Source organism: Somniosus microcephalus, chromosome 4 (assembly GCF_052327205.1).
Source record: "Somniosus microcephalus isolate GS21.2 chromosome 4, FLI_Smic_1.0, whole genome shotgun sequence".
Taxonomy (NCBI): domain Eukaryota; kingdom Metazoa; phylum Chordata; class Chondrichthyes; order Squaliformes; family Somniosidae; genus Somniosus; species Somniosus microcephalus.
Genome location: NC_140990.1, coordinates 199,534,863 through 199,556,863, shown reverse-complemented (window position 1 = coordinate 199,556,863; position 22,001 = coordinate 199,534,863). Strand labels below are relative to the sequence as shown.

The following is a 22,001-nucleotide window of genomic DNA, read 5'->3' as shown; positions in this document are numbered from 1 at the left end:
TGGAAAATTTCAAAATTCTAGCCCGGGGGTGGGGGGCGCACTTGCCTTGTTACAGGGCTGCACTTACTTGCACACCCACCTTTTACGAGCACCTCCCCCACCCCCCATGACCAATTATTTCAGGAGGACTTTGTGTCCCATGGCATCAGAAAAATAAATAAAAGCACAGCAAGAGCAGCCAGCAGCTGTTCACTGGCTGCAGGTCCTCCAGCCCAGTGGTGTTCCCAGCACATCACCCACTCGGGACATAGGAACAGGATCAGGCCATTTAGCCCCTCGAGCCTGGTCCGCCATTCTATTAGATCATGGCTGATCTGTACTTCAACTCCATTTACCTGCCTTAGCTCCATGTCCCTTGATACCCGAACAAATATCTATCAATTCCAGTGGCACTATACATTCACAGAAATATGTAAATGCCCGGACTCTCATTACATGTGAGGTCAGCTCACTGAGGTGCAGGGGCTTCACTGGAACAGCATTATCCATTCCTGTATTTCAAAATGCTTGAATAGAGGCAGTGAGCGGTGTGAAAGCAGGCAGCTTATCAGTGGAGGACAGAAACAACTGTGGAGGATAATGTAACTGTGCTGAAAGCTTAGAAGCATGGATTACTGCAAAATCCAATCCTGCATCTTTACTGATCAGTTCAGCAGTTCAATAAAGGTGCATGACTGGATTTTGCAATGATCTGTCCAGCTCCCTCTCTCTGGCCATCTCAGCAAATCTTCCCAGGCAGCAGCCTGTTAATTCAGCTCCCTCATTCACTTGGACCCAGTCAGTTCCCTCCAATGATGTCATCTGGATGCACAATTGAAAGAAAAAAAAGTCGCCAACAGAAGATAAAAGTAACAGAAAGAGAAAAGAATCTAATGGGTGTTGAAAATAATCCTGCTTCTTTCCAAGGGTTTTATTTTTTTGAAGTGTCACCTACAGGGAGAGGGTTTTTTTTCAATTCAGCCTCTCAAATGGAGGGCTGCATTTTCAACTAGTTCTTCGTGGGAAAAAGGGCTGGGATTTTGATTATTTTTCTAATTCGTTCCTTTATTTTATGTTTGGGTTCTTTCCCCATTTCTGAGTGCGCTGACTGGAAATTTCTAAAAGGTAAAACTGATTTGAAAGATTTAAAATATATATACTTAATCCATGCTACCTGTATTAAAATATAGCTCAAACTAAACCAACATAAAAATAAATTGCACAAATCAGTAAAATTCCAGCCCAGCAGTGACGTTTGCAAGTGTTTAAGATGGTCAAAGAATGCAGAATGGAGTGTAAAATCCCAGACTGGCAGACACCGCTTTATTTTAATGTTCTGTTCACTGAGATGTGTTTGACGCTGAGTTTTGCACAGAGTTTAAATCTGTTATCGCTCAGCGGTTAATCCTTGCATGGAGGTCACCTGTTTTTAACATGTTCACCTTTTGCATTTGTCTTTTTCTTTAAAGCGCAAGAATCGGCTGACCTAATTTTCTTAATTGATGGATCAGCCTACGTTGGAAGCCGCAATTTTCAATATATACGCGATTTTATCGTAAATTTCATCGACAATCTCGAGATCGGCCCTGACAGAGTCCAAATCGGTGTGGTACAATACAGCGAAGAGCCCAGCGTCGAGTTCAATTTAAACAGATACCCCACGAAAACTGAGGTTCTGGATGCTGTGAAACGACTTCAACTAAAAGGCGGAGATGAAGTTAATACTGGCGCGGCCGTGCAGTTTCTAGTCGACCATCAATTTATTGAGTCAGCCGGCAGCAGGGCATCAGAAAGGGTTCCACAGGCAGTAGTGATTATCACTTCTAGTGTGTCCAGTGATGATGTAAATCAGGCAGAAATATTACTAAAGCAAGGTAGTATATACTCATTTTCTATTGGAGGTAGAGATGCCGACACTAAAGAACTCGTACAGCTTGCAACCGACACTTCCTTTACCGCCGTGGTCTCGGAATTCCGCGATATTGCTAACTTGCAACAGCAGTTTTTACCATTGGTCAGGGGAGTGGCCCGAAGGGAAATAATTCTTGAGCCTCTGGTTATAAGTGAAGGTACGTATGATCCGAATTTAGTCCCGACTGTTTGCAACCTAACAGGTATGCAGGAGCCTTATTATCGACTTGAAGATTATTAACACAAATGACCAAACAGAATTGTTACAAACTTACCAGAGTTGGAAGAGCTCGATGCTCGCCTTGTAAAATTCCGAGCTTCTGTCTGAACATTACCGGAGTTTCAACAGGTGGGTAAATGATGGGAAGGGTTTATTTTAACTGCGACGTTTGTAGCAGCAGAGTGCGTAACCAAGGCTGGCCTGCAGAAATGTTGGTATGGTGAGATGAAGCAATGTGACGGTGGGGAGGCTCGTGTGGAGCATAAACACCTACATAGACCTGTTGGCCTGAGTAGCCTGTTTCTGTGCTGTAAATACTATGTAAATACAGTGCCTTTTGGTTAAGGTAAAGTATGGTATCTGAAAGGTATAGGGGAGTGGAAATCAAAGTCCTTTTTGGTGCTATTGTTTCTAATTCAGCATTAAGCATTTATCCATCATTCTCCAAGGCTGCTTCTACACTGAAGTTTACAAGTTTCTTTCTACATCTCTCAAAATCAAAGGTATCAATGGAACATTTTTTCCCCATTTTTTTATAATTCATCCCTGATGCCTTCCTGAGAGAGGGTTATTGTCTCTGTTATGAGTATTCTTTCCATTATCAGTCATTCAAGTAATCAGGATGCAGTTGCCATTTTTGTGGCTTCAGAAGAAATATACCAGGTAGTCTTTGTCTATATTTTCCAAATATTATAGGTGTGATTGCCTCAGAGAATTGTTTGGAAAAAACAAAGCAATTTTATCTATTACCTCAGAAATTTGCAAATCGTTTTGTTTCCTTCTGGTTTCTCATTCACCTCGCTCCCATTGGGTATGGATTTGGTACAGGAGGGTGAAATAATCCAATCTTCTTGAGGGAATTCTAACCTTAATAGTTCCAATTCCGCAAAGTGAGGTTTCACAGGTGGCTTTTGTCCGATTCAGCACTCCTGGCACACACCAGGAATGTAAACTGGGACATTCTGCAATCCCAATCCAAGACTGATCATTAAAGTTACTGGACACAAGATCATTGGCTGCAGGTGTGGGATTTCTTGATATGGGTGCAAGTGGCACTGAGGTGGAAAACATGGTTCTCTATGTAGAGGCTTGCAAGCAGTTAGAAATGCTCTTGGCTTGTATGTATTATCTGGTGCAGAGGCCAGTGGCCTCCAATGTGACTGAGACGCCATTGTGTCTAAATGGCCAGTCCAAAACTGCACACAAGGCCCTGAAAAATGTTTTCATTAGGATGCTTCCCTATAATGCAACTGGAGGGCCTGAGCAGCGCTTCCACTGCAGAGTGAAGGACCCAACTAAAAAACATTTTAAGTTCAGAAAGTGGATGCGTAGTGCCTGTTTTACAGGTTAAAAAAAAAAGCGCTGAAAAATCCAATATGGTCCCAGACAATATCAAGGCTGCATATTCTAGACAAAAAAAAACACTAAGTTTATCTGCATGTTGTCTGTTTGTAAAATACAAAAAGTTTTCAAAATCAAATTAACTTATAATTGTTTTACAGTTCGAGACAGAAGGAGGGACATAGTATTTCTGATCGATGGCAGCTCCAGTGTGGGAAACCAAAACTTTATGCGAATCCGTGAATTTATCTTAAAAATAATTAACAAATTTCAAATTGGATCAGATTCTGTGCGAGTTGCAGTGGTACAGTACAGTGAACATCCAAGAACGGAGTTTTATCTAAGTAACTACACAGCCAAAGCTGGTTTACAAAGCACTGTGAAAGGACTGCGATCGAGAGGTGGACCCTTACTTAACACTGGGGCCGCGCTGGACTATGTCTTTAGAAACCATTTTGTCAAATCTGCAGGAAGTAGAAGAGAAGAAGGTGTTCCCCAATTTCTGGTGCTTGTCACTGGCGGACCGTCTACAGATAATGTTCGCCTATCTTCATTTGAATTAAAGCAAGCTGCCATAATGGCCATTGCTATTGGAGTTGGTGCTGTAAATCAAGCAGAGATGCAGGAGATTGCATTTGGCCCCTTTTTGGTATTTGAGGCACCCAATTTCCAGAGTCTGATCCAAAAGCATAAAGACGTGCAAGCAAAGTTATCCACACTAGGTACTCCAACAGTGATTACTGAATCACCAACAGTTATCATCACCGAAGGTACCAGAATTTTGTGCATGTCCTTTTGTTCCACTATCATTACATTTATAGTCCTATTAATATTGGTGTAAAATATTTTAATTCACGGTACCCCAGGTGCAACTGAGCCACACACAACTAATTTGATTTGAATGTGCTGTGTTGACTGAGTTTAGCCAGGGTAGGTGGTAAAGGTCGTTATAATTGGCATAGGGAGATGGAAAAAATATCTCGGCAGATGTCCAATCCTGATCACTATCCAGTCTGCCTTGCTGAAAAGTGCACATCTGAATCATAGAATCATAGAATGATACAGCACAGAAGAGAGGCCATTTAGCCCATCAAGCCTCTGCTGGCTTTTTTCAAAGAGCCATCCAATTTGTCTCACTGTCCCGCCCTTTCCCCATAGTCCTGCAAATTATTTTTGAATCTGCTTCCACCACCCTTTCAGGCAGTGCATTCCAGATCATCATAACTCGCTGCGTTTATAAAAAAAAAAAGCTTCCTCCTGTCGCCTCTGATACTTTTGCCAATTATCTTAAATCTGTATCCTCTGGCTACTGACCCTTATTTGCTCTATCAAAACCCTTCATGATTTTGAACACCTCCTATTTCATCTCCCCTTAACCTTCTCTGCTCTAAGGAGAACAATTCCAGCTTCTCTAGTCTCTCCACGTAACTAAAGTCTTTCCTTCCTGGTACCATTCTAGTAAATCTCCTCTGCACCCTCTCTAAGGCCTTGACATCCTTCTTAAAGTATGGTGCCCGGAATTGGCCAGAATACTCCAGCTGGGGCCTAACCAGTGATTTATAAAGTTTAGCATAACTTCCTTGCTTTTGTACTCCATGCCTCTATAGTTATAAAACCAAAGGGATAGCAAGATCTTACCACAATCTTTCAAACCTCCTTGGATATGAGAGTGGTGTCAGAGGACTGGAGGATTGCAAATGTTACACCCCTGCTCAAAGATGGGGAGTGGGATAAACCTGGTAACTACAGGCCAATCAATCTAATGTCAGTGGTGGGTAAACTACTAGAGACTGTTGTCAGGGATAAAATTAATTCTCACTTGGAGAAGCAAGGGACAGCCAGCGCGGATTTGATAAAGACAAATCATGTCTAACTAACCTGATTGAGTTCTTTGATGAAGTACCAGAGAAGGTTAATGAAGATTTGCAGTAGATTTAGTGTATATATAGACTTTCAAATGGCATTTGATAAAGTACACATAACAGACTTATTCAGAAACTAGAAGCACATGGTATTAAAGGGATGGTGATAACTTGTGTATGTAATTGGTTAAGAGATAGGAGGCAGTGAATAGTGGTGAATGGATGTTTTTCCGACTGGAGAGTAGCATGCAGCGGGGTCCCCAGGGGTCAATGTTGCTTTCTTTGTTATATATAGATGACTTGGACTTGGGTATAGGGAGTACAATGTTGAAGTTTGCGATGATACAAAACTTGGCAATGTAGTAAATAGTGAGCAAGGTAGTAGCAGACTTCAGGAGGACATAGACAGACTGGTGAAATGGGCAACACTTGACAGATGCAATTTAATTTGGATAAGTATGAAGTGATCCACTTTGGGAGGAACAACATACAGAGGTAGTATAATCTAAATGGTACTATTTTGAGGGGAGTGCGAGAGCAGAGGGGCCGGGGGTGCATATTCATAAATATTAGAAGATGACTGGACAAGTTTATAAGGCAGTTAAGAAAGCATATGGGATACTTAGCTTTGTAAATAGGAGCAATGAATACAAAAACAAGGAAATCGTGCTAAGCTTTTACAAATCACCGGTTAGACCTCAGCAGGAGTATTGTGTACAATTCTGGGCACTACACTTTAGGGCCTTGGAGAGGGTACTGAGGAGGTTTACCAGGTTGATACCAGGGATGAGGGACTTCAGTTATGTGGAGAGATTGGAGAAGCTGGGATTGCTTTCTTTTTTAGGGCAGAGAAGGTTCATCGGAGATCTAATAGAGTATTCAAAATTATGAGGGGTTTTGCGAGAGCAAGTAGGGAGAAATTGTTTTCTCTGGCAAGTGAGTTGTTAACCAGAGGTCGTAGATTTACAATAATTGGCAAAAAAGCTAGAGGGGAATTGAGGAGAATATTTTTCACAGAGGGTTGTTAAGATCTGGAACCGAAGTAAGGTTTGCACAAAGATGTTGCAATCGCTGTGTCGAGAAGTTCGGGTTTTCCGACGCGTAATTCAAATCAATGGAGTATAGTGGGGATCCCCTAGTGCGAGCTGCTGTGATGCCAACAAGCTGTCTAAGCAGCCAATCAAAACGCAGAATTCTCTCAGCCAGCAAACAAGGACGTGGGTAAGCTCTTAAAATTCTAACTTTTTAAAATGTTATAGAGCAAAGCAAAGATTGGGGCTCTCACATGGGGAAAGGCAAACCTGAAATAAAGATGAACAAACTTTAAAAAAAAATAGTTTAAAAGTTTCTTAATTTTAATTTTTATTAAAATGATTAAATTTGACACTGCATGAAATTAAAATTCGTTTTTCAGTCCCATAGCCTTTGTTCAGCAGTCAATACACTGTTAAAACCCCAGTTACACCTAATCCCTTTGGGTCTAACTTTTAGTGGGGAATTTAACAGTGTAATTACTGTGGAAGAGCTGGAGTTTTCATTCAGTTTCCCTGATTTGAAAGATTTCATTGATTGCCGGCTCTGTGCGGGGGGAGGGGCAGGGGGTGCAGCTCAGCCAGTGTCAAAGCAGTGACTGATAGACCGCCATTTCAGGATTTCCGCATTAGACTGCGCATGCGCCAAATCCCGAAGCTGCGGTCATTTTCAGCCCTCGGAATGACGGTGAATGCTGCCAGTTCGTCGTCATCTGGACTGCAAATTCTGGACCAATATCTGAGAGAGTGGTGGAATCAGATTCGATAGGAACTTTCAAAAGGCAGTTGGGCATGTACTTGAAGAGGACCAAATTGCAAAGTTATGGGGGAAAAAGTTGGGGTGTGGGACTAAATTGGACAGGTCTTTCAAGGAACTGGCATAGGTACAACTGACCGATTGGCCTCCTTCTGTGCTATAAGATTCTATGATCCCGTATACTTTATTAACAGCCTTCTCAACTTGTTCTGCCACCTTCAAAGATTTGTATACATACACCCCCAGGTTTCTTTGTTCCAGCATCCCCATTAAAATTGTACTATTTAGTTTATATTGCCTCTCTCATTCTTCCTACTGTAAATGAATCACTTCACACTTTTCTGCATTAAATTTTATCTGTCATGTGTCTGCCCCTCTCATCAGCCTTTCTTTGACTTCCTGAAGTCTGTTACTGTCCTCCTCACTGTTTCCTACATTTCCGAGTTTTGTGCCATCTGCAAACTTTGAAATTATGCCCTGTATACCCAAGTCCAGGTCATTAATATATATCAAAAACAGCAGTGGTCCCAAAGCCGACCTCTGGGGGACACCACTGCATACTTCATCAAACGCCTTTTAAAAGTCCATATACACAACATCAACCACACTACCCTAATCAACACTCTGTTACTTCATCAAAGACTCAATCAAATTGGTCAAACACAATTTGCCTTTAACAAATCCCTGCTGGCTCTCCTTTATTAATCTATATTTTTCTAAGTGCCAAGTCATTTTTTCCTGAATTATTGTCTCTAACAGTTTCCCTACCACCGATGTTAGTCTGACTGGGCTACAGTTGCCAGGTTTATTCCTCTCCCCTTTTTTGAACAGTGATGTAACATTTGCAATCCTGTCGTTAAAGAATAATGTCATTCCATGCCAATTAATTTTTAAAATATGCAGCGTGTAAACTGACTATGATGCTTCTTTAGAAAAAAAAGCTGGCAAAAGGCTGGGTCAGAATCCTGGAACGCCCTCCCTAACCGTACCATGGGACTGCAGTGGTTCAAGAAGGCAGTTCACCACCACCTTCTCGAGGGCAATTAGGGATGGGCAATAAATGCTGGCGTTACCAGCAACACCCACATTCCAGGAACGAATTTTTAAAAAAAATTACATGACAAACCCCTTAACTTGGAAATTAATTACTCAGTTCCTGTTAGTCCTATGATGAATTTAACAGCATTAGTTAAACACCACACAAATAAACTCCTAACACAGTAACTACAATTAACAGACAGATATGCCCCATGGGCCAATGGGAGCCCATCTCTCCCTCGCTAGTAGCCCTTGGCAGACTACCTGCTACATATGTAATTTAGACTCAGTTTGTGGCCTACTGGCTGTGGGATATTGCTGGAGTTGACATTCAACGCTGTTTCCTTTCCCCTTCTGGCTCTCCAACGAGGGGGGGGGGCGGAAACAAGGGAATGCAATAGGATACCAGTGGAAGGACCATTCAACACTTTCCACATTAGAAATCTTGTGTTCACTATGTGAGGAAGTATAAACATAAGATATAAATATAAAATAGTCACAAATAAATCCAAAGGGAGAATTCAGGAGAGATTTCTTTACCCACAGAGTGGTTATGTGGATCTCACTACCACAAGGAGCAGTTGGGGTGAATAGTATAGACGTATTTAAGGGGAAGCTAGATAAACACACTTGGGAGAAAGGAATAGAAGAATATATTGATAGGGTTAGATGAAGTGGGGTGGGAGGAGGCTCGTGTGGACCAGTTGGACGGAGTGGCCTGTTTCTGTGCTGTACATTCTTTGTAAATCTATGTAAAACACAGAGCTGCATCCCATCATGTTGCAACATTCCTAGTGTTAGCCCTTATGCGAGCCAATGCTTGGGATGGTGGATCTCAACAAAAAGCTAGTGATTGACAATAATTATCCGATGACGCCCGTGTCTTTAAAAGATAGAATAAAAAAGCTGATTTTACAAAATTGCACTCCTGGCAGAGCCTCACCCAGCAGTGTCCATTCATTTTAATCGATGGGAAATGGTGGGTGGCCTGCCTGTGACGTCTCCGGGTGATGTCCCGGTGAGTGACACGCTCCACTGGAAGCACAGTTTCATAAAATCAACCCTCAAGTCTTCGACAATGTAAGATATTTTTGTAGCCAATTAATATAGTGCTACCTTCCAGTGAGAATTGAGATCTCCCAGGTGTTGGTCAATTTCTAATGATTTTGTATGATCTGCTGTGCATTACACTGTCTTCTTTTCCAGTTGTAACAGAAGTAGTGAACAAAAGAGACATTGTGTTCCTGATTGATGGATCAGCTAATGTTGGGAATGCCTATTTCCCTGCTCTCCGTGGCTTCATCAGAAGCATAATTGAAACTCTCAACATTGGAAGTGACAGAGTGCAAGTCGCTGTGGTACAGTACAGCAACGACACAAGAACTGAGTTCTATCTAAACAGCTACTCGAGAAAAGCTGAACTTGTGTCCCACGTAAACGGGCTCAGGTTGAAAGGTGGCAGGGTCCTTAACACAGGTGCTGCATTGGACTATGTTCTTAAAAACATATTCACCAAAGCTACAGGGAGTAGGATAGAAGATGGCGTTCCACAGATGTTGCTGGTTGTCACAGCTGGAAGGTCTGAAGATGATTTCCGACCATATGCAGAAGCCCTGGCACGAGGAGGCATTCTCACCATTGCTATTGGAGTCAATAAAGCAGAAGCAGCAGAGTTAAAGCACATTGCGTTCAACGAAAATGTGGCTTATCGAGTAAATGACTTTAATGCCCTGGATGGTATCCGGGAAACGGTGACGTTATCTGTCAGAACACTGGTTCATGGAGGAGTCACTGAAGTACCTTCAGGTATTTGTTTTTCAAAAAATGTATAATTGGTTTTCACATCTTGTCATATAATTCAGGATGCTAGCTGATCTCTGTTGGCATTGCTGACAGGTCCTGGAGTACTTGACCTGCCAATTTAAGACCACTTCTCAAACAGTATCTGTGGAGTAAGTGGACTCAATAAGCAAATCCAGGTCATTATAGCTACTAATAAAATCCTGGGGTTATTTATAAAACATTGTAACTTTTGCTTGTAGATTTTATACCCCAGTTAGGGAAGAATCTGGCTTTCTTTCTATTTCTAAGACTTTTGTATCTGTAAGAAAGTATGGTGTCTGATTGACTGACTTAAAAAGTCTTTTGCCTCACATGTGTTTTCAATGTATGGTAAGACAGAAGACGCATTGCTTTTTAATGTCGGGAACATTACGTTATGTGAATGTAGGTGTCTGTCCTTTTGAGGCTACACAGTCTAAATATTGAGTTCTTGTAGGGGTCAATTAGTGAGGAGCTATCCTAATATATTTTCTATGGCACTGTTAATCATAAAGACCAGATCGTTAAACCAAGTGTGTTACTCTAATGCTAAAGTGTAGGCGTCTTTCACTTTAAGGCTACAATATGTAATTACTCTGCATTCTTGAAATCAAGGAGCAGAAACGCTTTGGGGGGAATTTTAACATTAAAGAAGGTGGGTTTAGAATGTGGGGGTAGTTAAATTGTTAAAAATTGGATTCCTGACCTGAACCCGCCTCCAACCCGCCCACTTCGGGTTTTAACCGGGGGCGGGCAGCCTACCAGCTGCCAGGAGGCAGAACGTCAATTTAAATATTACATTGAGGCTGGAAGCCTCCATTTTGTTTTTAACTACATGTGGATGGGTTTTACACACTCCGTAAAACCCGGCAGCTACAGCAAGACAAGGACTGCTGCATCCAGGAGGCAAGTACCTTTATACCTCCCTCCTGGATCCAGGGTCCCTGCCTAAGCCACCCCCTGTGATCGGAGACCCCACCTCACGAGGCCTCCTATCACCTTCCACCCCACCCCCACCGCCCCAGTCAGCATCAGGCTGGCCACGATCCCCTTGTCCGGCCCCAATGTGATCTTCCTCCTCTCACTGATGATCTTCAGGCCGGCCACGATCCTCTGGTGGCTGGCCCCGAAGTAATCTCCTCCCTTCCCCATCGCCTCCAGTCCTTCAATGTCCCTGATCCTGTCCCCACCCCCCACCCCCCACCATTGTCGGCGATCTTCTCTTCCCCCGCCCCCCCACCACCCCCCCGGATCCCACGAAGCCGGCGATCTTTAATTGACCCCTGCCCCCACCAATCCTCCGGAGGCTGGCACCAGCCCCCACCCAATCCCTCCCTCCCTGCTCTGTGTGGCCTAGTGCCGCAGGCCTACCCACCCGGAGCCAGCCAGCCTCTCAATTTGGCTGGCTGCAGGCGGGAAACAGAGGTCTCGTATGCAAATCAGGCCCTGCCGTTAAAGTCAGCAGGGCTTACAGGAAACCCAGCCTCCCGGGTTTTCCGACCGCCTAGGAGACCCCGGCCCCCAACCCACCTTCCTTTTTAAAATCCAGCACTTTCTTTCTGCTTCCTGACACATGATTGTTGCGGTCAATTAGAGGATACAGATATTTTAAACCCTGGGCCAAATAGTTGTTTTCCATTGCTGGGGATGATTGCAAATGATTAGTTTTCTTTCTCCTTCTGCAATACAAAGGATATGTTGCTTTATAATGACAGGGATGTGAGCAACAAAGTGTGATGGGGAAAGTGTTGCAGTAAGTAGGCGTAATGCTTACAGGAAGGGCAGCTATATTAGGGTGACCATATTTTCTAAACCGAATCCGGGGACACATAGGGCGCAATCTTGCTAGCCCTGGGGAGGTGGGTTTGGAGATCCTCAACCTGCCTCCGTGCCATCTTCCCTGGAGGCGGGTACCCAACCTGTGCCGGGCCCCATCTCCTCGAGGCGGGAAGGGGATTAATGCCAATTAACTGTCTGTTAACCGGTAGTTAACTAGCAGTTTTTTGGATAATCCCTATTTTGAGCCCTGAAGTGTGGGCTTCCTGACGGCTCCGAACCTCGCCAGGGTCAGCGAGGCAGGCCGTCGGTCTGCGGGGGTCGGAGGGGCCGAGATGTCTGGTGTGCAAGTGAGAGGTAAGTGTGTGAGGTGTGTGTAAAGTGTTGTAATTTTTACTTACCTTTATTTCTTCCTGCAGGCTTCCTCCCTTCAGGTCTCTGGAGTCCCTCAACTCACCGGCACAGAAAACAGAATGGTCGCTGAGCTGTCAAAAGCTGCAGCTTCTGCTTTCTGCTCAGGGAGGCTTTCTAATTGAGTCTTGAGTAAAGATTCGACTTAGACAGATTGTCAGTGTTTGACAGCTTCACAGAGCTGTCAAACAATGACATTTCATCTGTCAAAAGCTCTTGACAGATGAAACGTCACTCGCTGACGTCACCTGTAACCGACTTTCCCTTAATTAGCCTGCTAAACCCACTGGGCGGGCTTAACAAGGTCAATTAAGGGAAAATAGCGTGGGAGACGGGACAAAAACCCGACAAGTGGGAGTCCCGCCTCCAAAAGCTCCCCATTGACAAAATCCAGCGCACAGAGTGGGAGCACAGCAAAGTAGCCAGGATGGAAAATGTGGGTTGTGCAGCGTAGCGAGGTAAACATTTTTAGCAGCCTATATTTTAACAGTTGCACATACACACTACAAATGTGCATATAATTACCACGGATTATTGAAGCACATTCAGACACCATTTATAAATCATACAATAACACTGTTCAGGAACTTCAGTTTTTAGTACGCACTGTCTACACTGCTGCAGCTTCTTGCTGACGCATCTCTACTGTGCTTGAGCATCGCCGACCGTTTATTTAAAAAAAAAAAAAAAAAAATGAACAAACACTTCATACATTAACGGAATCATTGGTCGGTCGGTGATGGTTAGGTCCAATCAGCTTCTGAATTGTGACCATTTTGAATTGTGGGAGGGGTGGGGAGGAGATGATGAAATCAGTAGCCTGCCGACTAATCGGCTCGTGACTGTCTGCGATTCAAACTGGTGCATCCTATAGCGAAGGAAGCGGGTGTGTGGGGTGGGGGGGGGAGGTGGGGGGCTGAAAATGTGGGGGTTTGGTTCTCGAGCGAGGCTGGGTCGGGAGTGCAGTTGAACTCACTGACGGCGCATGCCCACCCCTCCGCGCTCGCTTGACGTGGATGCTAACCAATACACCAGCCCCTTACACCGCCGAGCCTGCCTCAGGACTGGCTTCCCAACCAGTCGGCATTCACGGTTGGTGTGATTGACAGGGGCCCCAGGAAGGAAACGTATAATCAAGTTAGGATAAACGGTACAGCGTCTGCGTGTTGTATGTCAATTCCAGCAAGCAAAATTTAAAGTTATGGGCCTAGAAATTCAGTTGCGTTCGCCAGCCGTTAGCGCCATAAGAGGAGTAGATTTCGAGCGCTAGGCACTTAGCGCCCGGGCGCAGGCCGATCTGCGCCTACGCCCAACTTCAGTTGACATTTAGCGCCGGCGCAAAGTGTTTGCGCCCGCTCAGCTGCGCGCGCAGCTTATGACGTCATTTCGTCGTGCAACGCTGTTTGTGCGCCCCAAACCGGAACTTCAGTGGCGCCCGCCCAATGTGGGCGTGGCGCTGTTAAGAACTGTGAAGTGGAACGCAGCAGAGGCCCTGCGGGCCTCGGGGAGCGCTAATTAAAGGGCACTCAGACTGGACTATAAAGGCCAGCCATTTTGCTGCAATGACTTTAGTGCTTTGGATTTCTGGACAGAGACCAAGGAACAGACCTTACTGATTTGGGACAACATAGGAGAGGTATTTTTGGCTTCTGGCCAGAGCTTGGAAATTTGACTCATTGTGATTTCACTGTTTGCAAGTATATTATGGGGGCTGCATGGGGTTCCAACCCTCAGTTCCAGCATTATGTGCGAAGGGCTCGCAGACGCTGTGTGAGAGGGGCAGCCATGCCTAGACGCAGAGGGGCCATCAGGCGTCGGCAACGTAGGCCTTACCCACTCAGGGAATACCGGCAGCAGGTGTCCTATCTCACCATGACTGCCGCGCATTGTGTGAAGAGGCTGCGCTTCAGAAGGGAGGTGGTTGCAGAGATCTGCCAGCTGCTTCACAGAGATCTGCGTCCACAGCTGATGTGCAGGACGTCTCTGTCGGTGGAAGTGAAGGTCACGGTGGCTCTGAATTTTTATGCAAGCAGCTCCTTCCAAGCCGCTGCTGGGGACATAGCGAACATCTCCCAGTTCGCTGTGCATCGCTGCATCCGGCAGGTCACCGATGCCCTTTTCGCAAGGAGACACCAATTCATCTCCTTCCCCATGACCCTAGAGAGGCAAGAGCAGCGTGCAGTCGGATTTGCCAGGATCGCCGACTTCCCCATGGTGCAGGGCGCCATTGACTGCACGCATGTGGCTATGCGGGCACCTATCGACAATGCCGAGGATTACCGCAACCGGAAGGGCTACCATTCCCTCAATGTACAGCTGGTGTGTGACCACAGGCAGCGCATCCTAGCTGTCAATGCCCGCTTTCCAGGAAGCAGCCATGATGCATTTATCCTGCGCCAGACTACTGTGGCTGACATGTTCCAGGCACAGCCTCCCCCAAGGGGATGGCTTATCGGGGACAAGGGCTACCCTTTGTGTACATGGCTCATGACCCCGCTCCGCGCGCCCAGGACCCCTGCTGAGGAGGCATACAACGAAAGCCATCAAGCCACAAGGAACATCATAGAGCAAACGATTGGCGTCCTCAAGCAACGGTTCCGCTGCCTGGATCGTTCCGGCGGATCTCTACAGTATTCGCCGGATAGAGTCTCCCAGTTCGTCGTCGTTTGCTGCATGCTGCACAACCTGGCTATCCGCAGGACTCAGGCACTGCCACCTCACGTTGGACCACCACCTCAGGAGGACGAGCAGGAGGACCATGAGGAGGAGGAGGAGGAGTACCAGCCCAGGAGGGAGCCACAAGGTCCAAGGGCCGTCCGCCGGCGGCTTATTGAACGACACTTCTAGGCCCCCTCTCAGGGAATGGCTTGTGGCAATGAACGCACCTGAATGCAGCCGCTTCGCAAGCCCTCAGCCAGTTAATGCAACAACCACTTGAAACATGACACATGGACAAGCTGAATAAATAAAAAGCTTTATTTAACAAACTCAGGGCCCTTCCCACATGAAACACAAAAACAGACAACACCCCCAAAAAACAGTCAAAAACATATCTCACTCCCACAACCTGGGGAGGAATAACAAAACTTGTCCATCCAATTGGCCTTCATCCTCGGCCTTACCAAGACAAACCCCGCCATACAGAACACAAACACCCCCATCTAAAAAAACATTTGGCAACACACTCTACTTGGTGTGCCGAGAGGGCGAGTCCTTGTGCAGGCTTCTCCGGCCCCTGCCCGACCTGCTGCTCCGCCTCAACCTGGGCCCTGTGGGTGTTGCAAGGCTGGGGGAAGGCTCCTGAGGGGCACAAAGCGTGACGGCAGATGCCCTTGGGGGTCGGCCTAGACGAGGTCCGGCCCTGGAGGGGCCGGCTGCTGACTGCTGCAGCTGTGGCTGGGCAGCATCAGTCTCTCCAGCAGCTCGTCGCAGCTTTGCTGGGAGAGTGGCAGTGGCGGCTGCAGCAATGGGGGCAAGCTGGCTGATGCCAGGCGCTCGCTGGTCGCCAGAGACACTGGCACTCGGCCGGGCTGGCACTGCAGCAAGCGCAGCAATCTGGTGAAGGCCAGACCGCTGTGCTGCAGCAGTGCAGCGGGTGCCCTGGCGATGCGTCCGTGACACAGCGAGTGTGGCAGAAGTGAGTGCCCGTACTGCCCTGGTCTGTGCCCGCATCAGACCAGCCAGTGTCTGCACGGCACCACTCATGAACTCTCGACTCGCGTTCTGTGCTGCCGCGAGTTGTTCGACACCCCTGGCCTGTGAGTCCCCGAAATCGGCCACACTATGAGCCAGGGACTCAATGGCCTGAGGCAACTGTCCCACAACCCCCATGAACTCGGTGTGGCGCCGCTCCGAATCCGCGGACATTTGATCAAGGAGGCGCACCTCCTGGGCGAGGACCGTCTCCGGACTGGAGGCCGGACTCTCCCTCTGGGGAGAAGGCCGCTGAGCTGGCCGACCCTTCCCGCATGGCTGGACGCCACTGGGCCCAGCAACTGCCCTCCCCTGCAACACTTCCCCCCTCTGGGGAGAAGGCAGCCGTGCTGCCCGACCCTTCCCGCGTGGCTGCACGCCACTGGGCACAGGAGCTACACCCCCCTGCAACACTTCCCCCTGGCTCTCCTCCAGGCAAGACGTGTCCCCTCCATTGCCATCCCCTGGCGCGGATGAGGGTTCCCCCGATGTGCCGCCTTCCTCTTGGTCCTCGTCGTCCTCCTCTTCCGAGGGACTGACACTCGCGGCTTCAGGGACCTCCTCCTCACCAGCTGAAAGCAGGAAGGCGCAAGAGTAGCTTTAGAGTGAGGACAGGGCGTCAGCGAGGGAGGCATGAGTGGTGGCATTATGCGCATTGGTGGGACAGTGGCAAAGGATGTAGATCTGAAGCGCAAGGGGAACGAGAGAGGTCCAAACGGTCATGTCCTTACCATTGGGGCCCAGCACAGGGTCGGCATCTCCAATAGCAACGGGGCCAATCACCCGGGCACGCATGAGTCGAGCCACGCGCTCCTCCAGGTCACTGAGCTCCTGGAACTGGACACGGCCTCCCCCGGTGACAGTCCGGCTCTTCAGATTCTGCGCCAGCTTGGCCTGCAAGAGAAAGGACGGCCTCTAAGTACAGTGTGGTGCCCTGTTGTTGTGTGCACTGCCTCCCATGGTCGAATAGCTTGGCCAGTGTGTCAAGTGCAGAAAGTGCTACTGATGATCATGCCAGTGCCATAGCTGCTGGAGGAGGGCTGGCCATTAGGCCTTTGAGGTCCCTTTGCCCATAATGTGAGGTGCACATGCAAGGGTGAGGAGGACACTGGAAAGGGTACTCACCCTGACCAACCGAGTGAGGTCGTTGAACTTCTTGCGGCATTGGTCACCAGTCCTGGGGACATCGCTGTTGACTGTGACCCTCTGGGCGATTTCCCTCCAGGCTCTCCTGTACAGCCTCTTGGGAGCCTTCTTGCCACTGTCCGGGCACAAGATATCTCTTCTCTTCTCCAAACCCCTAAGCAGCACCCTCAAAGCATGCTCTGAGAAGCGCTGCGCTCATTCACGGGCCTTCTGCATGGCTTCAGGCGCTATTTGGGTCCAGCAGCAGTGTTCAGGCCTAGCTGGAGGGCTGCAGTATCCAGGGCGTGGCAGCAGACCAAGTCGACCCTTCCCCCTTTAAGAGCTGGCCGGTGTCAGGGTGTCTGCTGTCAATCAAAACATGACCGCACCTGCGCTGCGCCCGGCCTCGGCGTTATCACTCTGCACCGCCGGCTTAGCGCCTAAAGATAGGGGTGCAACGCCAGTTTCAGCGCTCGCCCAAACTCCTTGGCCAAAGCTACTGAATATCGGCGAAGTGGCCTCCACTTTCCGGCGGGCGCTAACTTTAGCGCCCACCCGAATTTACCGCCCCAAAAGTGGCTATACTGAATTTCTAGGCCACGGTATTTGGGGATGAGTTTCGTGAACCAGCAACTCTTACAGGGACATTGTTCGTCAGGGGACACAGTACTTCATCCGGGGACTGTCCTCGGAAAACGGGGATATATGGTCACCCAATGCTATACGCAAGACTTTTAATACACATCAATATTCTTAGGGGGAGAAATTCGGTATCACCCCATTTGGGGCGTGATTATCGGCCGGGCACAAAGTTTAGCGACTGGTGCAAATTATCGCCTCCGACTGCAAACCTGGATTCTATCACCCCTGGAGGTGATTGGAGCGCTAAATCAGGCGCTACACACCTGTCTTAAGGCGTTAACGCTGAGGAGCGAGGCGCTACCTCAGAGTGCTGACGAAGCTCATGTGATGTCAGTCAGCAATGGAAAACAGACACACTGGCGCTGGCCAGTTCTTAAAGGGGAGAGTCGATCTTGCTCTCCATCCACATCCTGCTCATTGCAGCCTTGAACCTCAGCCTGGAAAGACCTGTACATCAAATCTGCTGGAAAGAACAATGGAGAGGCCCAGGGAAAGAGCTCAGAGTGCAGCCCCCATAGTCTCTTCTAAATCGATGCAAGGAATGTGAAATCAAAATGATTCTGCAAAGTGCTGCTCAGTCCCAAAACTCCTTCACACAGCGTTGAATCTCTCCAGAAGTGTCTCTCGCTCTTAATGCGTGGTGCAAAAATGTCACCAACAAAAAAAGGCAGGAAGCAGTCGCCTTTAAATAGCACTCCCCCAGTCCCTTCGACTGCAAAACGTTCCCCTCAACCTGTCATTGCTAGCGGCAGGCGGAAAGGCAAGGGGCGCCACTCAATATCTGGTCTGGGGCGTTGCACGCTCGACTGATATCACGACCTGCGAGCACAGGAGATCATGGTGGTAGTGTTTAGCGCCGCCGCAAAATGTCTGGTCAAATTCTCAAGCAGTGCAAAAATCGCTGCGCCCGGGCGCTAGTTGCTTTGCACCCCATTAGTGCCCGCTTAGGATATGGGGATGTCCTGCCAGGCCAAACCCAGACTGAAGAGAATTGGCCCACAGGAGTCCAAAAAAGTCAAAGGTTTTTCTTCCCTTTTTGAAGCCAGGAGGAGCAGGACTGCTCTTCCGCATTCCATAAAGAAAGCATAGGCCTCCCCTGCCCTGGACTCCTCCCCTACCAAGACTCCTCCTCCCCCTCTTTCCACCCCACCAACCCGCTGCTACCCCCCCTCCCCCGGAACCCATTCCAGGCGGGAAGTGTACCGGCGGCAAGTTAATGAGGCTCGGGACTGATCTCTCCAGCAGTGGAGGAGTTTACACCTCACATCACCACCCATCCCCCATGCCCCCCTAAAAGCTTGCCTCGAATTAAAATCGGGGCCAACAAAATCTTGCGTTGATGCAGTGTGCATTTTTGTTTACTGGGGTTCGATATGAAGCACAGTATTGAGGCATTGTAGATGGAGCAATATTCTGCACCTGGCTTTGCTACACTTGACTTTTGCAGAGCTTAATGCTGACACTTCCAACATTCGATGGAATCTGGAACAGTACCCATGGATTGGAGGGTAGCTAATGTTAGCCCACTATTCAAAAAAGGTGGTAGGGAGAAAACGGGGAATTACAGACCGGTAAGCCTGACATCGGTAGTGGGGAAAATGCTAGAGTCCATTATAAAAGATGTACTAGCAGAGCACTTGGAAAACTGTGACAGGATTGGACAAAGTCAACATGGATTTACAAAAGGTAAATCGTGCTTGACTAATCTACTGGAATGTTTTGAGGATGTAACTGGTAAAATAGATAAGGGAGAACCAGTGGATGTGGTATATTTGGACTTTCAGAAGGCATTCGATAAGGTCCCGCATAAGAGATTAGCGTGTAAAGTTAAGGCACAAGGGCCTAGAAATTCAGTGGCCTGCGCCACCAGTTTGCGCCCAAAGAGGGCTTTTGCGCCAGTCTGCAAACTTCATGCGAAATTCAGCGGTGCGCTAATGGCGGCGTTAGGCTGTAGCGCTGCGCCGCCACCGATGACGTCATCGGTGTGCGCAGCGCCCCGTTTCCGCAAAGAACGCCATATTAAGTCGCGCCCGCCTCTTCAGCGCCGGCCGCAAACAACGACCGGTACACAGGGCCTACCTGTGGCGGTAGTGGCGGTAATTAAAGTGGAGGTGCGGCCGGCCGCTTTTTCGGCGGCCGCCTGCCCGCACCTCCTTCCCCGGCCTCCTCCACCCCCCCTCCCGCGGCATTGCCGGCTGGTTTCCGGGAGCCCGGCACTTCTCCGTTCTGCCGGGCTCTTTTGCCGGCACTCGCGATCGGGGCTCCGGCTGCTGCAGGCACCTCCCCCTTAAGAGAGGGAGGAAGGCCTGCAGTACCGCAGCCTGCCGCTCCGCTGCGGGTGGCGCTGCGGCCACTAGCGCACCGATAATCAGTTTCAGCGCCCAAGCGGGGCGCCGAAACCCTTGGTTACCGGCCGCCTTCCACTTGGTGCGCTGACACTGAATATCCCGCTTGCGCAAGTGGATCCGCGCGCAGCGGTAATTCCGGCACCCAGGCGAGCTGGGCGCCCCAAAATGAATTTCTAGGCCAAGGGATTGGGGGCAAGGTATTGACTTGGATGGAAAACTGGTTGGCAGACAGAAAGCAAAGAGTTGGAATAAACGGGTCTTTTTCCGAGTGGCAGGCAGCGACTAGTGGGGTACTGCAAGGATCGGTCCTTGGACCCCAGCTATTCGCAATATATATTAATGATCTAGACAAGGGAACTAGATGTAATATCTCCAAATTTGCAGAAGACACAAAGCTGGGTGGGTGTGTGTGCTGTGAGGAGGATGCCGAGAAACTCCAGGATGATTTGGACAGTTTGGGTGATTGGGCAGAAGCATGGCAGATGCAATATAATGTGGATAAATGCGAGGTTATCCACTTTGGTGGCAAAAACAGGAAGGCAGATTATTATCTGAATGGCAATAGATTGGGAGAAGGGGAAGTGCAATGAGACCTGGGTGTCCTTGTGCACCAGTCGCTGAAGGTAAGCATGCAGGTGCAGTAGGCGGTTAAGAAGGCAAATGGTATGTTGACCTTCGTAGCGAGAGGGTTTGAGTACAGGAACATGGATGTCTTGCTGCGGTTGTACAGGGCCTTGGTGAGACCACATCTTGAGTATTGTGTGCAGTTTTGGTCGCCTTCTTTGAGGAAGGATGTTCTTGCCATGGAAGGAGTTCAGCGAAGATTAACCAGGCTGATACCTGGGATGGCAGGGCTGATTTATGAGGAGAGATTGGGTCGATTGGGCTTGTACTCGCTGGAGTTTAGAAGAATGAGAGGGGATCTCATTGAAACTTATAAAATTCTGACAGGACTGGACAGACTAGATGCAGGAAGGATGTTCCCGATCGTCGGGGAGTCCAGAACCAGGGGTCACAGTCTAAGGATAAGGGGTATGCCATTTAAGACAGAAATGAGGAGGAATTTCTTCACCCAGAGAGTGGTGAACCTGTGGAATTCTCTACCACAGAAGGCAGTAGAGGCCAATTCTTTAAATATATTCAAGAAGGAGTTGGATATATTTCTTAAGGCTAAAGGGATCAAGGGATATGGGGAGAAAGCAGGGACCGGGTACTGAATTTGGATGATCAGCCATGATCACATTGAATGGTGGAGCAGGCTCGAGGGGCCGAATGGCCTACTCCTGCTCCTATCTTCTATATTTCTATAAGAACATAATAGGAGCAGGAATAGGTCATTTGGCCCTTCGAGCCTGCTCTGCCATTCAATAAGATCATGGCTGATCTTTTACCTCATCTCCACTTTCCTGCACTATCCCCATATCCCTTGATACCCTTAATATTCAAAAATTTATCGGTCTCTATCTTGAATATACTCAACGACTGAGCCTCCACAGCCCCCTCGGGTAGAGAATTCCAAAGATTCACCACCCTCTGAGTGAAGAAATTTCTCCTCATCTCAGTCCTAAATGGCCGATCCCTTATTCTGAGACTGTGACCCCTGGTTCTAGACTCCCCAGACAGAGGAAACATCCTCTCTGCATCTACCCTGTCGAGCTCTAAGAATTTTGTATGTTTCAATGAGATCACCTCTCATTCTTCTAAACTCTAGAGAATATAGGCCTAGTCAACTCAATCTCTCCTCATAGCACAATCCCCCCATCCCAGGCACCAGTCTGGTGAACCTTCGTTGCACTCTCTCTGTGGCAAGTATATCTATCCTTCGGTAAGGAGATCAAAACTGTACACAATACTCCAGGTGTAGTCTCACCAGGGCCCTATATAATTGCAGTAAGACGTCTTTACTCTTATACTCAAATCCTCTTGTAATAAAGGCCAACATACCATTTGCTTTCCTGATTGCTTGCTGTACCTGCATGTTAACTTTCGCACCTTTTTTAAGTAATCCTATGATTTTTCTCCTGGGTTTCTCACAGCCGTGGCCTG

General features: G+C 48.0%; 1 protein-coding gene across 4 annotated transcripts in view; it reads left to right on the top strand.

Annotated features, from left to right (window-relative positions):
* Positions 1-22,001, top strand: part of LOC147120126 (collagen alpha-3(VI) chain-like) — a 221,310-nt gene that overhangs the window by 37,743 nt on the left and 161,566 nt on the right. For 3 of the 4 annotated variants that reach the window (XM_085985682.1, XM_085985680.1, XM_085985683.1), the window contains exons 3-4: positions 3,613-4,221; positions 9,346-9,945. In XM_085985682.1, the coding sequence (XP_085841808.1) occupies positions 3,613-4,221; positions 9,346-9,945 (1,209 nt within the window). Of the gene's footprint in view, positions 1-1,448; positions 2,049-3,612; positions 4,222-9,345; positions 9,946-22,001 lie in introns of all 4 variants that reach the window. The other variant, XM_085985684.1, reaches the window with a different exon arrangement.